At 39.4% G+C, this 14,626-nt stretch overlaps 1 protein-coding gene across 5 annotated transcripts in view; it reads right to left on the bottom strand.

The window, feature by feature from the left end:
- Positions 1 to 2,496: 2,496 nt before the first annotated feature.
- Positions 2,497 to 14,626, bottom strand: part of LOC118414400 (guanine nucleotide-binding protein subunit alpha-11-like) — a 36,737-nt gene continuing 24,607 nt past the window's right edge. For 4 of the 5 annotated variants that reach the window (XM_035818433.1, XM_035818428.1, XM_035818432.1 and 1 more), the window contains 5 exons: positions 13,993 to 14,168; positions 12,410 to 12,538; positions 8,985 to 9,114; positions 8,483 to 8,636; positions 2,498 to 8,174 (listed from right to left, as the gene is read on the bottom strand). In XM_035818433.1, the coding sequence (XP_035674326.1) occupies positions 7,990 to 8,174; positions 8,483 to 8,636; positions 8,985 to 9,114; positions 12,410 to 12,538; positions 13,993 to 14,168 (774 nt within the window). In that variant the 3' untranslated portion in view covers positions 2,498 to 7,989. Of the gene's footprint in view, positions 8,175 to 8,482; positions 8,637 to 8,984; positions 9,115 to 12,409; positions 12,539 to 13,992; positions 14,169 to 14,626 lie in introns of all 5 variants that reach the window. The other variant, XM_035818430.1, reaches the window with a different exon arrangement.

Here is a 14,626-nt window from a genome sequence, read left to right as displayed (position 1 = left end):
GGAAAACAGCGTCGCAGACTTCCCGCGAGGCGCCGGAGAGCGGTCGTATACGTCCACCCTGAGGTTGACGTACGACCGGGCCATAAAATATCTGTCGCCGACGCCCCGGGTTCTGTTCACACGAAGAAGAAAAACGGGTCGTATGTCAAAGACGGACGACTTTGACATACGACCGTCGGAAATTTTTCTCGTGTGAACTGGCCAAAGGCTAGCATCTAACGTGACGTAGATTCCATCAGTATAGCGATTAATTCCACGGTCGAAAGGCTAGCGTTAGCGTCCGAACTGACGTAGATTTCACCAGTATAGCGATGAATTATGCGGTAGTGGAATTCAACAACCTGTCTCCGGAAATAGCTCCCCAGACAATCCGGGCCTAACCTCTGCAATGTCCGTTTTGATTTAAGGTTGAAGACGCAGAGCGACAGGAGATGTTCCCCAACACGACTCTGGAGAGGGAGGTCCTGCGGGAAGTCATCAGGTCAGAGGTCACGTCCATGCTGAAGAAAGTTTGGCCCAGACTGTTTCCTTGGACATCAGTTTCCATGCTGAAGAGAGGTAGATAACGGTATTTTCCTTCTGTGCAGAGAATGTCCAAACAAAAAGCGTTTGAGGCATTTATATATTTAAACACATAAGCGGTTTGAAGTAAAATTCAACGCCTCTTTCTCACTCACGTGTAGCGTAGTAGTCAAAACAACAAGGCAATTAGAGATGACAGAATTCGTGATCATCCCCTTTGTAATACCCACACTGATTTGCTTCCCATTCCCCTTAAGTCCCACCGACAAAAATAGCAGCATATTGATGAGATATATGGTAACGCTGTATTATCATGTATATTGGGAATCTCAGAAGCACTGACAGACAAGTAAGAGGCTATATTTGGGTCAAAGTCAAGTCACGACGTTCGGTCTTCTCCTCACATATCTAACGTACATTACCTATTTCTATAAATTATTGTCTACTTGTGGTCCTATATAGAGTTGACATGTTATAGACTGGACGTTTTGTAGACTGTGAAGATCATCCTTCCGAAGTTCGTATTCACTGCTGGCTCTCCCCTTTTGCCCCGAGCCATTCTATCTCCTCCACCAATCTTATAATTATGCCACCGGTAAATCTGCCTGGAGATTACCTCTCCACCATGCCGGAATCATGAATAGCGTAAAATGATATCGAGTCTCCATGGAATATGTTTTCGAAATTATTCTATACATTCACAAAGAGTCTTAACGATATATCTGTTTTGTCGTACAGGCAAGGAGTTAACTTTTCCCCGACTAGGATAGAGTTAGTGCAGGGAAACAAAGTAAGTTTACTTCTAACTTCTGAAATGTGTGTGCGTGCGCGTTGTGTTGTGTGTGTATGTGTGTGTGTGCGCGCGTGTACGTGTGTCTGAATGTGAACACAATAACTCGATAATACCTGGATAAATTGTCTTCATATTTGATACATGGGAAGGTGTAGATGAAACAGCAAAATGATTAGATTTTGGACCCCAGCTGGCGGTTTTCTAGTATAGTACAACGGAACTTGCGGTTTTGATATTTCGTGATTTGAACAAGCTATGTACACTGATTGGTAGATAGCTCTTGTGGGCGGGAGTAAGTCACGTAAGTTAGGGCCCTCTAGCAACTTTCTTTAGAAATACAGGTCGCGTTTTATTTCCAGACTAAGAAACAGGGCGAGTCAATAATGATTTTCGGTAACTCTGATGTAAGATACGTTGGTGGCAAACGATGAAATGTTCCTACTAGTGACACATATAGATTAAATAGTCATGAATATCATCCCTCATAGATTATGTAAATTTTGACATCATTTGCAAAATATATGCAAAAAAATGCTACAATAACTTATTGAAGAAAGATTATAGTTTTTGCAACATACAAGTTACCCATATTCTCATTTGGAAAGAGGAGATAATGGGTTTATATGGATTGTGCTGATAAGAAACGTTTTTGAATGAAATTGATTGGCGACTGAATTAGGTTGTCTAACTCTAGTTTCTTCTACATAACCTTTCGAGAAATTCATTTTTCTTCCGAGAGATTTCCCATCCTCTACTTGCTCCTGACACTTTTCTTTATTTTGCAGTAACGGAAGAGTACCCGGCGAGCCCACAAAGTGGTGCTCCATACATGTCTCCCTTTGTCGTCGAATAAAAAGATCATAGGACATGAAACAGAGCCATAATGGCAGAAAATAAAATTCAAAGTTTGTGGCATGAAGACATGTTGGCCAGGCCGCCTTGCTTGGATGGAAGAAGACGTCTGCGGTAGCACTATGGTAGCAATTGTTCATTAAATGCCACGAAAAGAGTGATGTTGTGTTTTTTGTGCTTTCATTGCAGTTACTGTATACTAGCAAACGCTGTATACGAACCTTAAGTCAGATGACGATGTTATATCAACGGTTATATCAACGGTAACATCAAACTTCCTAGCATCGAAACGTTTATAAAGCAAAGGACTCAAATAACGGACGACGTTATAGGCTGGAAAAGCAGCATATTATTCAGGCCATTTGCACTAAAATTACATCTCTTGTGAGATCTGTACTCATCTGGACATGTCACTAAACCTCATCTGTACATACTGTGATAATAAATAATCAATCTCATACCATAGATCCGGGCACAGGTCAGGAACAGTTTATGATTACAACAATCACAACAGCTTACACACAGCTACAGAACTAAGGTGCTGTGAGGTGCCTACAACAGAGCCTGCTATACTGTCGTTGTCTGAACCTTTCCCTTCATCTGCCTGCAAAAGATTTCAGTATCCTGTGCCTCAGTCCTGTATTTCTTTCTTTCAAACTAGTCACAGTGCATAGATGACCCGTGCAGATAGTCATGGAGACATCGACTTCATTTTCCCTCTGCCTTACAGATTAGGAAAGGGCACTTGTTTCATATGTCACGATGTAAGCACATTTAGAAGTGTCACATCTTCAAGAGTAACCAGAAGGCCGAAGAATAGAAAATATGCCATAGAAAACACGATATCTTGGTACCCCTGATGCCATTTCACATAAAAACGTTAGGGAGCGGTTCTGAAGCGTCAGGAGAAGATATTTGGGCAATACCGTACCAGCTTGGGTATCACACCATGACCTGATGTGATGACATCATCTAAGTGTCTAAGGGAAGGTATGAAACCCGCACCCAGACAGTGTGCTGAAACTTTTTTCATCACACTGAAATATTACTGGCACCATACACTCTACAGGTATCTTCTGTTGAAAATTTCGAGCACATTACTTACGACAGTATAGCAGCCCCTATAGCAGTACAATGTCTCGATTTACTCATACTTTGGCTTGTAATACATTTACATGACATGGCTATCTGTGCACTTGTCTATCACTGTGTACAGTTAGTTACATATGGACCCACAACAGTGCAAAGACATCAATATTAAGAGATATACAGTTGGATTCCTGATGGCTTTAAGCTCAATTCATATATCTTTACACAGACAAAATACTGCATTAGGCATCTTCATATAAGAGTCTGAGAAATAGTTGTATCGGACCAGAATGCTATAGTGTCTAGAGTAAGAATTCTGAAACAATGCACTTTTATTACTAAATATTCCAGATGTTACAATAAAATCTAGAGACACAAACAAGGCTGGGGTTACATCTTCCAACAGCATATAGTGCGGAGAAGTGAACAAGGAATTAAAAGAGTTAACAACTATTTCATGGACTCCTCGTGTACTCCATTACTGTTATGAAACAATAGGTCTTTTTAGAATTTGTTTAATTTGGAACATGCTAGGGAGTACATTTTGGATCCTTTGGTTCTTTCCAAGAATTCGGAAAGGAATTTATAGCTTTTGCCATTTCAAAACAATTGTGATTTTACCTATCCACAACTGAATCCACCTTCCCATTCACATTGAGATGAAATTGTATTCCATTTTGAGTTGGCAATGTCTTGTGATCATGTCATGTGAGTCGTGTGTTCATTTCTTCATTGTCTGATGACTCAGAGGACTGACACAGCAGCCAAATGTTCTATGTAAGGGAATTACACCATGGCAGACCTTATTTGGCTAGAACAATGATGACTAAGCAGCAAAATATCTCAACTGGTCGTGCAGTGACTCAATTTTTAAGGATGGGTCAGAAAAGATGCAGGTACAATAGGACCTCAGATGGTTGAATTCTTGTTCACTTTTACATGTGGGAAGTTAGGCAATGCAATAAATCATGGGATAGCATTTAATGGAAAGGGGAATAGCGGATAGACTGATAGATCATGTATATAAAGCATGTAGTACCAGACGGAAATGGTTTGATGTAGCCTGGAGTCCAGCCTTGTTAGCTTTGATGCTCTCCCAGCCTTGTTGTCACTGCCCTGTGGAGTGTAACAACAAGGCTGGACTCCAGGCTAGGTTTAATACCCCTGCATAGAAAGTCAAAGAACAAAGCAGTGTACATGTACATACCAGAAACTTAAAGGCAACCTAAGTAATATCAGGGCTGTAGAACTTCAATTTTCAAAAGTCATATTTTTTGGCACTTTTTTTACTTAAGAAAATGAAAACAACTCTATCCCATTCCATACCAACATTCAAGGGGCAAAAATGTGATGTTGCTGTACCATGAGAGCACCATGGAAGTCAGCACGCTTAATTTTTGGTGGGAGGGGGTCCAATATGACTCATTGTATGGCTTGTTTTTGTGCCATTTATAATTGCCCAAAGTATGAAATGATGTAAATGTGATGATACAGTGAAGTAAATGTCAATATCATACAGATTATCTTAGTACCCAGAATATTTTAAGTTATTAAGTAATAACTTTATATTGCTTAGGTTGCCACAGTGCAGGACCTAGTGTAGACCCAGCTTAAGTTGGCAACTCCAAAGTACAAAGATGTGATAAAAGATTGTCAAGAAGGGCTGCATACCAGTAAATTACTGCAAAAAATGGGTACAGGTCCATCATGTTGGTACTTGTACAAAATGTTAAATTTAGGAGTGCAGTCCTATTGTGAAGTGCTTGTTCCTTATTTCCACAACCAGCATTTCATCACAAGACCATTTAACAATGACGTAGGAAAACTAGAAATTAGCTAACATTCCTCCATTCACCACCTGTCTGATAAACAAATGGTCACAATTATTCCTGGCCTTTTATCAGAATTATGCAACAAACATCACTAACTAATCAGATTCTAGACACAAAACACTGTGGTAAAATGCAACACAATACTGATATAACATAATGTACAAGAACAATATTACATTAGACCATGAGAGAACAGCATTTTCTACCCTACCACTGCTTCATCATGAATCACTTTGTATCACAGGTTAAAAATACCTAAAAGTGAAGAAAAAAACAGTTACTTCAAGCTTCACAATTGTTATGCCACACTTATGTCATACAGTGATTCTAAGATTCCTTTTCTCTATGAAGAGCAAAAAAAAATTTCTTGTAAAAACAAAACGATAGTCAATGCAGTTTAATTTCAATATTGCAGTTTGGATTAGGAACCAATAAAAATATCAACAGCTTTTGATCTTGATGGTGCATTCTAAATTTTTGCTGTACTTGAGTCTATAGTGTTAACCAGGCCATTCTAAATGACACAGGAATATTTACCGGGTTTGTGACATGAACTCGGCCCAATATGGGTACTCTGGCGTTTGCTGACTCACTCTAATTCTGTCCTGGGAAAAATTATGCACCAAGTCATCAAACTGGTGTTAGTCAAGAAGACACAACTATCACTGCTGGTACCAACAAATCCTACATGTACCAAAACTCAGCAGGAACACTTTTCAAACTTTCCAAAGGGTACAAGTAAAAAGTTCATCCTATAAGCTTCAAATATATTCTTACCAGTGGTACTTGAGCACTTGCACATTGAAATCATTCCGTTATTTTTACCTACAAAGTAACAAAATAAGACAATTAACTAAGCATACCAATTCACGCCACTAAGCACAAATGACTCTCATATCAAAGCTTCCATAAGGAGGGTACAAATGCACATTTCTCTGCTATACACGAAGGTCTCAAAGAATTCTGCACTTACGACATCATGGCTGGAGTCATTTTCATAAGTCAAACATTGTGTGTGGGGACATCTTCAAGAGAACAAAGGAGATGAATGATAGTAAAAAAGGTAGTGTGTATTGGCATTTTTCAATAGGACATACCTTGTATGTATCACCTCCATCAAGCACTACAGTAAAAACAACCTAACATACGAATAGCATCATTAAGTTAAAGGATTGTCAATCACCCCAAAGAATACTTTCACTCAGAGTTTCCTACCAATAGACATGTTAGGATTAGGTTTCTCCTATATGAAATGTAACCTGTCCCTTCACTACCTACTACAAAAGCCTCTTTGAGAGCTCATTGGTGTGGTACCAAAACCCCTCACTAGGTGGCACTGCAACATCACATCTACAAGAGACAGGCTGAACACAGATTCTGCTTGGTACATGCAAATAACAGCATCTGAATCTAAGAAGTATCTTCTGCATTGATTCACTCTTTTTGTGAAATTCCGGGAAAATATGGCCACACAGCAGGCTAGTAACTGCCATTGTAAAGACAAGTATTTCAGAATGGGAAGTTCCTCAGGCATCAGCTACCTCACTACCTCATTGGAATATCAGGATTTCAATTCTATCCGTGACATTGAACATAATTACATCTGCATTCTAAACAAGGCTTGTCCACATTATTTTATCTGAGTTCTTGAAACTGAAATGCTCTCTTCTTTTCAGATGTGGACACTTTGGCTTACATAGCTTATACTTGGTACATGAGCACTTTAAATTTTCTCTGTATATACATATAATTTGGAATGATTAAAGCATATTGGGCCAGGAGCTGAGTATTATTTTTGACTCCATCAAGATGATACCATTTTGTTGAAAATTGGCTAATAATGTTAACTGCTAACATGTGTGTTAAAGACTTATTTTACTTTGCCAGGACGACCTGTGATCTTGTTGCCTGATGTTGTTTGGAGTTTCAAAGACTGTCCTATCTGTCACACCGAGGAAAAAGATCAGTTACAGTGCACAGTAGCTATATCTGTGGAATCATTATGCTAATCTGACTGTAAATACACAGGGCTGTTTCATGATGTGAACAGCTTTACCCCATACAGTATAACACAGTTACAATTCTGATGGAATACATGTTGACTAAGGGCCTGTTCACAAACATCATACGATTTACCATTTACAATTTATGGGGTAAGCAATCATAAGATACTCTGTTCTTCATTCTTTAGGGAGACAGAGTACACTTTTTAAAAACTTTCTCTATAAATCTTACGTTTACTGTTCATGGAACTAAAATTTGTTCAGTCCCTGTACTTTTATTCCATTCTTATAGATGATAAGCTGAAGTCTTCCCTGCAATTTCCCATTCTATATTAACCATATTTCATTCAAAATTGTGTGCATGTATGAGAGTGTGCATGTGTGTGTGCATGTGAGGGGTTGTTATTATAAAAACAAGCATCTAATTCATTACTCAATTCAACGGCATTGGCATCTTCAGTTCCAAAGCTCAGAAAAGCCATTGGTGCCATCCCCCTCTTATTTGGCTTCCACACATCATCATCTTTGACATAAAAAAGGTTTCAAATGAGTAAGGAGAAAAGAAAAACAAAGGGTGAGTTTATCTGGTAATCATGTAAGTGGTGCAGTACATGTCCAGGTTGCCAAGTGATATAGTAACTTACTATAAATTGAAGTGGAAAATAAATTTCCCAACGTCAGATATGTCCATCACAGTTGACTCCAGTGCCAAACTGCCTGATATGCACAGCCAGATGTTACAAACATTGCCCTTATTCTCAATTGTATCCATCCGTTGTCCCATTTCTAGAAGAAAGACTACCTACACATACAAAACTCTTGACTAGCAGGAGTACAAGCCCTTCCCTACAAGCCCCAGCCCCAACACAGTTGCAACAATACACAGAGTTCTGAAGAATCACAGCAGAGCAACCCTGCGCAGGTTGATATCTACGATAATGTTGTGCACATCGCTGATGATGGTCTTCATTAGGTTGGTGTCAGTGGCACAGGTTATGTGGGGATAGACGGTCTTCTTCACAGGTTTTCTCTTCAGGAATTCCCCTTGGATGAAATCCGTACAATCTTCTGGAGTGTTGGGACCTTCAGGAGAAAGAGAACAGAGGTTCACAAATTAATACAAATTAGGTTGCACCATCATCGATGAACAAGTTCATCTCATATCCATAGCTATAAAATGTGTAATATACATGTACATGTAGTCTACACTTCGTAAAAGTTTGAATAACATTTTCTTGCCAAACACAATATCGGTGAGTTCTACTAGCAAATCAATGTAATAGTTCAGATTCTTTTACTATTTCTTAAGTTCCTACAGCTTCACCCCCACCGCCACCACTAGACATCCGACCCCCACCCACATCCCTGGAATTTATTCTGATGTGCAGTACCATCATAGTGCGGGAAGCAGCTTTTAATGCTGGTTGTCTTGAGTTTCTCCACAAAAAGGTCATGCTTGTTGAGGAAGAGGATGAAGTCTGTCTGCTCCAGCCACTTGTTGTAGGCCAGGTCACGGAAAAGGTCCAGGCTGTCATGCAAACAGTTCTGCAAAGTGGCACAATGGAGAATTGGCACTGTGATTTTGTACAGTATTGATATGTACAGTACTTAGTGACACTGATTACAGTGATTGAAGAAAACTGTGTGATAGCCCTTATTCATATGCAAAATGAAGATTTTACTGATGGGGGACTTAATGCAAAAGATACATCTATGAGTTGCCAAAAGTTAAGGACAGAATCAAGCATACAAGTATTCAAAAGCTGTTCTTTCACAGTTCACAATTTCAGGAAACCAAAAAGAGAATAAGGTTAATATCGGGTAAAAAGCCTTAAAATTTCTACTTTTTGGAATCTTCTATCTTGACGTCTTTAATCTTAAGATGACTCCTACCACTTTGTCATCATCATCCATGAGCTCGTTGAAACCACTCAGGGCTGTGAAGAACAGAACGGCTGTCACTCCCTCAAAGAAATGGATCCACTTCTTCCGTTGACTCTTCTGGCCTGCTACGTCAATCACTCTGCAAAATAGATGGGCAAACTGTCCACTTAACCTCCTTACATTTATCACATGTGATAACCTGAATTAAAAAATAGTCAGGTATTGCAAATATCAGTGAGGCTATGCTGTGGACAGAACATACACATAAAGTGTACGTAGATGTCTCTGCTACATAGAACTGTCCCCATGATATACAGGAAGTACCTTATCTTTAGCTATGAGTCTTGTAACCATCAAGCACTCGTCTCAGTAACTGTCTACTTACTTTAGTGGCGGTTTATTTTGAGGTAGGAGGAAAAAGAAGATTTATGCAGTGCTCTGAATTCTCAATTTAGAGTTCTCTAAGACAAGAGTCATACAGTACATGCACAAGGCACATATTCGTATAATCGAGATTACAACTACCTCAAAAACAAAACCCATGTGAAAGTTTTACAGCATTCAATATTTCTAGTTCTAGATGAAAGTTATCTTCATAAAAATCACCTTTTTCAAACTTTAGCCACTTACTTGTACATACTAGTACCCAAAGGTGTATTTCTGACATTTTATGGAGGTTAAACACAAAGTGACTTCAGAAAATGAATAGTACAAGTTCACGATGAAAGGATGGATCTGCAATTCCTTTGAAATCCTATTTGAGCAAGGTACCTGGAAGATAAGTCAGATGTCTGGCAACAAACTCAACCTTCTGTAGGGTAATACCCAACAATTCTACAATTTACGTCAGTCGGAGCCAACCTTCTATATTATGATCCAACTAGTAACATTTGGCTTGGAAAGCATACTGAAAAGGCCACAGGCTGCATTAGCAGCAAATGTCAGGAATTTAAATTAAAGGTTACATGCACTTCTATCTGACTCAGTTTTGGCATGTTTTACATAGGTGAATTGATCCTGTCACGATGTATCTGTGTCGAAACGCAAGTAATGACATCTGTAAGGTCAAGGTAGATGGTATTGCCTTTGCTCAGGATATCATGGGCAAGATATTCTCTCATCTTTAACACAATTTCAGGAGGAAGTGAATAAACTAAGTATGAATAATAATGGGAACGCGTAGCACAGTGGTAGTGTATTCGGCCCGTGACCGAGAGGTCGCCGGTTCGAATCCGCCTGCCGTGTTGCCGGTCTTGTGCCCTTGGGAAAGGCACTTTACACGACTTTCCTCACTTTACTCAAGTGAAAAATGAGTCGTCCCTCGGATAGGACGTTAAATGGAGGTACCATGTGTGGGGAGAGCCATACCCTATGCACGTTAAAGAACCCGCCACATGTGCGAACATCCACCCGAGCGGATCAAACCATTCCGGCCAAAATAGGGGTAGGGAATCTCCCGAGCAGCCCTCGTAACCCCTGCTTCGCCTATTGGGTCAGTTAGTCCCCACTCATAGTGAGCAATTGGGCTGGTCTCAAATCATGATGTTTCTGACCTAGGACGAAGAGTTGCTGTTACAGTTCCAATCATGTAACCCGTAAAGTTCCAATCATGTAACCCGTAACCTTGAGTGGCCTTCAGGCCTTGTTACGTGGTGACCATTGAGTAAAAAAAAAAAAAAAAAAACGACAGGACTTGTTTCCACATGAAATTTCTCAGCTTCATCTATTTGTTTCTGAAAAAAAAAGGATAATATAATAATAACATCTCTACAGAATGGGGTTACCCAGGGAGGGACATGGTGTCTACTTCAATACATCAAAACTCAGCATTGTGAAAGAGGCTAAGCAAACACTACATATAGAACATATCTTCTTATTTCACGACTGTTTGGTTCCTCAGTGTTAGGTCATCAGGGTTTGGCTAATTGTGTTTTTTGCTTGTTTGTGTTTTTATATTACTTTTTTTTATAGAAAAGGTTCCAAAACATTTGTACTTTTAAAACATGCCTGCAGGCTGGGAGTTATGAATTTCCAATATCATGAAGTAAGAAATGAAGTTGGCTGCTAGTGTTCCTGAGGGATGGATGTAAAAGACAGGAATGACTGATGGAGAAAGAATCAAAAGTCTTTTGGCACTCTCTCAGTTTTCTGTCTGTAAATCACTTGAATTTGTCTGGCATCCTAGACTTGGTGTCTGGAAAATTTCTTTCATACAATACATGGCACTTGGCACGTATGTCAGGGTTTGGGAATTGCAAGGTAGTCCTGGGGCAGTAGTCCTTCCCAACAGACAAGTTTGATATTATTAGAAAAGAACAAAATATATTTCTGATGAAATCAGAAGGAAAAGACTTCTTAGTAGATGATGATTCACATAACACTCGTTCTCATTGAAATGTCGAAAATGGCATTTTTTTGGTCGAAAAATGCATTGGCTTTATTTTCAGTGAAAACTACTTGGTTGTTTGGGAAAATTCCTCTTTTATCCATAGCCAAAAAATGGCAACTTATTATTATCGGTCCCATTGGTAATGCATTACAGGGCATGTAACAAACGTTACCGGTAACGTTTGTTACAACAGTAGACTTTACCCTGTTTTATTCGAAAGGACTTACCTTATTGGCTACACCATTTAGGTATAAGTGGATGTCCCTAGGAACATTTAAAAAGTGGGCAGCTTTATTACACCAGGTCAAATAGAAAGCTTAGACAGCATCGAACAATGGTAACGTTTGTTACAGTAATTTCTGTACAACATTTTGTTAAGAAAGGTGGGATACAAATAACAGTCAACAACCCTTTCTTGTTTCTTTAGAAAGCCAGAAAAACTGCACAGCGTCACAAAAACGGTAATTTCTAGTCTTCTACGTGGATAATATAACCGTGGCAACCACCGTACTCATGGTGGTAACGTTTGTTACAGAATCTGGCGACAGGCATAAACCACCTCACACAGCCTCTAAGATCAGTGACAGTAGCGATCTGACGTGATCGGTCGGAGGGCCTGGTCAGCTGGTTTCACCTACCGAACTATCATTCTGGGAACTGAATTGTTACATTTTTGGCTACTATTTGAATTCTTCGTTTCTTCTCAGGCGACAGCCATTTTTTAGGGGTTGAAATCTCACCCGAGGCTTTAATAACCTTCAAAGCCATGAACCAATATGAATGTTGTTGTGCATCTTTTGTAATACATTACAGGGATCGTGAAGGAACCAGTGCTGTTGCCTATAATTTGCTCCATATCAATGCGTAAAGTCAGGCGACAGCATTTCGACATTAAAATGAGAACCAGCCATAAACGAGGCAGCCTGCTTTAACCAACACACCAAGACAACACAGCACCTAAGTTCTTCCAACAGTTCTCCCATACACACTCCATTTTGTTGTTGTTTCAGCCAAGCTTTTACATAACAACAAGTATAATACCTACCTGTATGTTAGTCCATTGACAGAAAATTCATGCTCCTCAATGGCAGTGGTAGGTAATCTGATATACAGGATGTCTTGCACAGAAGGGATGTATGTCTCTGTGGAGATCTGGTCGATATTGTCGAGGAAACTGTCAGAAAATCACAAAACACAATAGAGTCAATAACATGCATTTGTACAACACAAACTAGAAATCCAGTTGCATGCTATTTTTGTTTCTATGAAAATATTTGATATGCATATCTTCCTTTATGATTATGTCACAACTATCTACTTAGCATTTGGAATATTCGGTGAACATATAAATTATCCACTCATGTTAAAAAGGCCACTTACACTAACCTAGAATAATTGACAGCTATCTTAGCAACCATTTCTGAAAACTAGCAGGTAACACTCAATATATTCATATTGAGAACATCTTGAGGGACTGACATATTATGTGAACCTCTTGGCACCCCTATATATTCTATGTGTGTGTGTGTGTGTGTGTGCGTGCGTGTGTGTGTGTGTGTGTGTGTGTGCGTGCGTGCGTGCGTGCGTGCGTGCGTGTGTGTAATGTAAGATATTTTGAAGGTGATTGGAGTGGAAATTTTGGGTTTGACATCCCACATTCTGCTATAGTCATGAATCACTATCACATTCTATGACCCTGTTTTTTTTAGTGATATACAGTTTTTGTGCTTTGGAACATTTGGGCCCTCTAGCAGGTTGCTCTGGTACTACATGGACTGATGAAAGGAACAACAGATTTCATGATTTGGTTATGCAGGTAGATCAGATAGAGATCAGATAGATCAGATAGAGATGAAATTATGAAAAATTTGACACATTTGCATAATCACTGAGGACATTCTGTCAGACCATTTTTTTCATACACTGCTGTCTTGGACATATTTTGTCTACAAATTAAAAAGTAGATCTTTGGGCAGATAACTTTTGAGGTCAAGATCAAATGGCATGGGTTTGGGCCCCCAAGCAGTTAATATTACAACTGCAGAGGTCATTTTGTTAAAATCTTTCAGTGGGGATACCTGAGGAAACGATGGATGGCGTTTCATCATCAGCATGAAGGTAGCTCACTATCAGACAGAGATCTACACATTCAAGCAGATGCAAGTTATGTACTAGGTACTTGATTTGCATGATTAATCATCAAATCATTAATCATCATGATTAATAAGGAAGTTCTATAGTGTGTTCCATAACTTCAATCATTGAATTCTCTGGATAGCCCCATTCAGCCTTGTCTACACAAACATAATAGGACTTCAACATGTAATCATGGCAGGTGGAATACAAAAATATAACAAACATGCAAAAAAAGGACCTAACTAGCATAATTGATATGAAAATACCATTATTCCTTCATGGTATATGAAGGGAATTTGGTATTAGTGACATGCATACTCAAGTTAAAGGTGTACACCACTATGCACAGATTATGTAAATGTGTCCAAGACATTTGCACAAACTTGAAATTAAAGCTCTTGATATTAAAAAAGCTGCTACTGTGTTAATGTGGAACTAAGATTCAATTGTGTTCAGAAGTCTTGAGTGTAAAATCAGACGGACAGTACTGACTATTTGGCTGACTCTGCCAGGTGGTACAGATGTCTCTGTTCCCAAGCATCCTGCACGCCCTTGTCCTGCCACAGCGCTCGGATTGCCACCGTCTCTTCCGAACTCAGCTTGTCGTCTGCACACAGCTCATAACAGTGTTGCCCATTTTCTACGCTCACTAGATTTTCTGAGAGGTCCTGGAGAAGAAATCACATTGAAGAGTGACCATTACTTTTGCGAAGCAGAAAAACATATCCAAGTACTTCACAATCTGATGCCAAAGAAATGGACCGAGTTGGCGTCAGACCAGGAAAGACTGTGGGTTGTGTGACAATGTTGGCACTCAAGTATTTTTCAGGTATACAGTTAATTCTGTATATTGAATTTCTTTCGTTCTCCTTTCTTTATACTCATGGTCTTCCCTGATCTGCCTCGTCTATTAAAACAAGAGATTCTGGAAGTGTAAGGAGATAAGAGGTTAAGTTAGCAGTCTGTACCTATAATAAAGGTAGTCAGAGGAAAAATATCACAACATAGCAAAGGGCCTAGGTCCAGAATTACCAAGCTGCCTTCTAGTTTCAGCCAGGCAGTTTTAACACTTCAGGCAAATGTTTGGATGTCTGACCTTTTAATCTCCATTTTCATTGTAGATTTT

The sequence above is a fragment of the Branchiostoma floridae genome, chromosome 4 (genome assembly GCF_000003815.2).
Source record: "Branchiostoma floridae strain S238N-H82 chromosome 4, Bfl_VNyyK, whole genome shotgun sequence".
NCBI lineage: Eukaryota > Metazoa > Chordata > Leptocardii > Amphioxiformes > Branchiostomatidae > Branchiostoma > Branchiostoma floridae.
The sequence above is the reverse complement of the archived record's forward strand: the minus strand, read 5'-3'. Positions and strand labels throughout refer to the sequence as shown.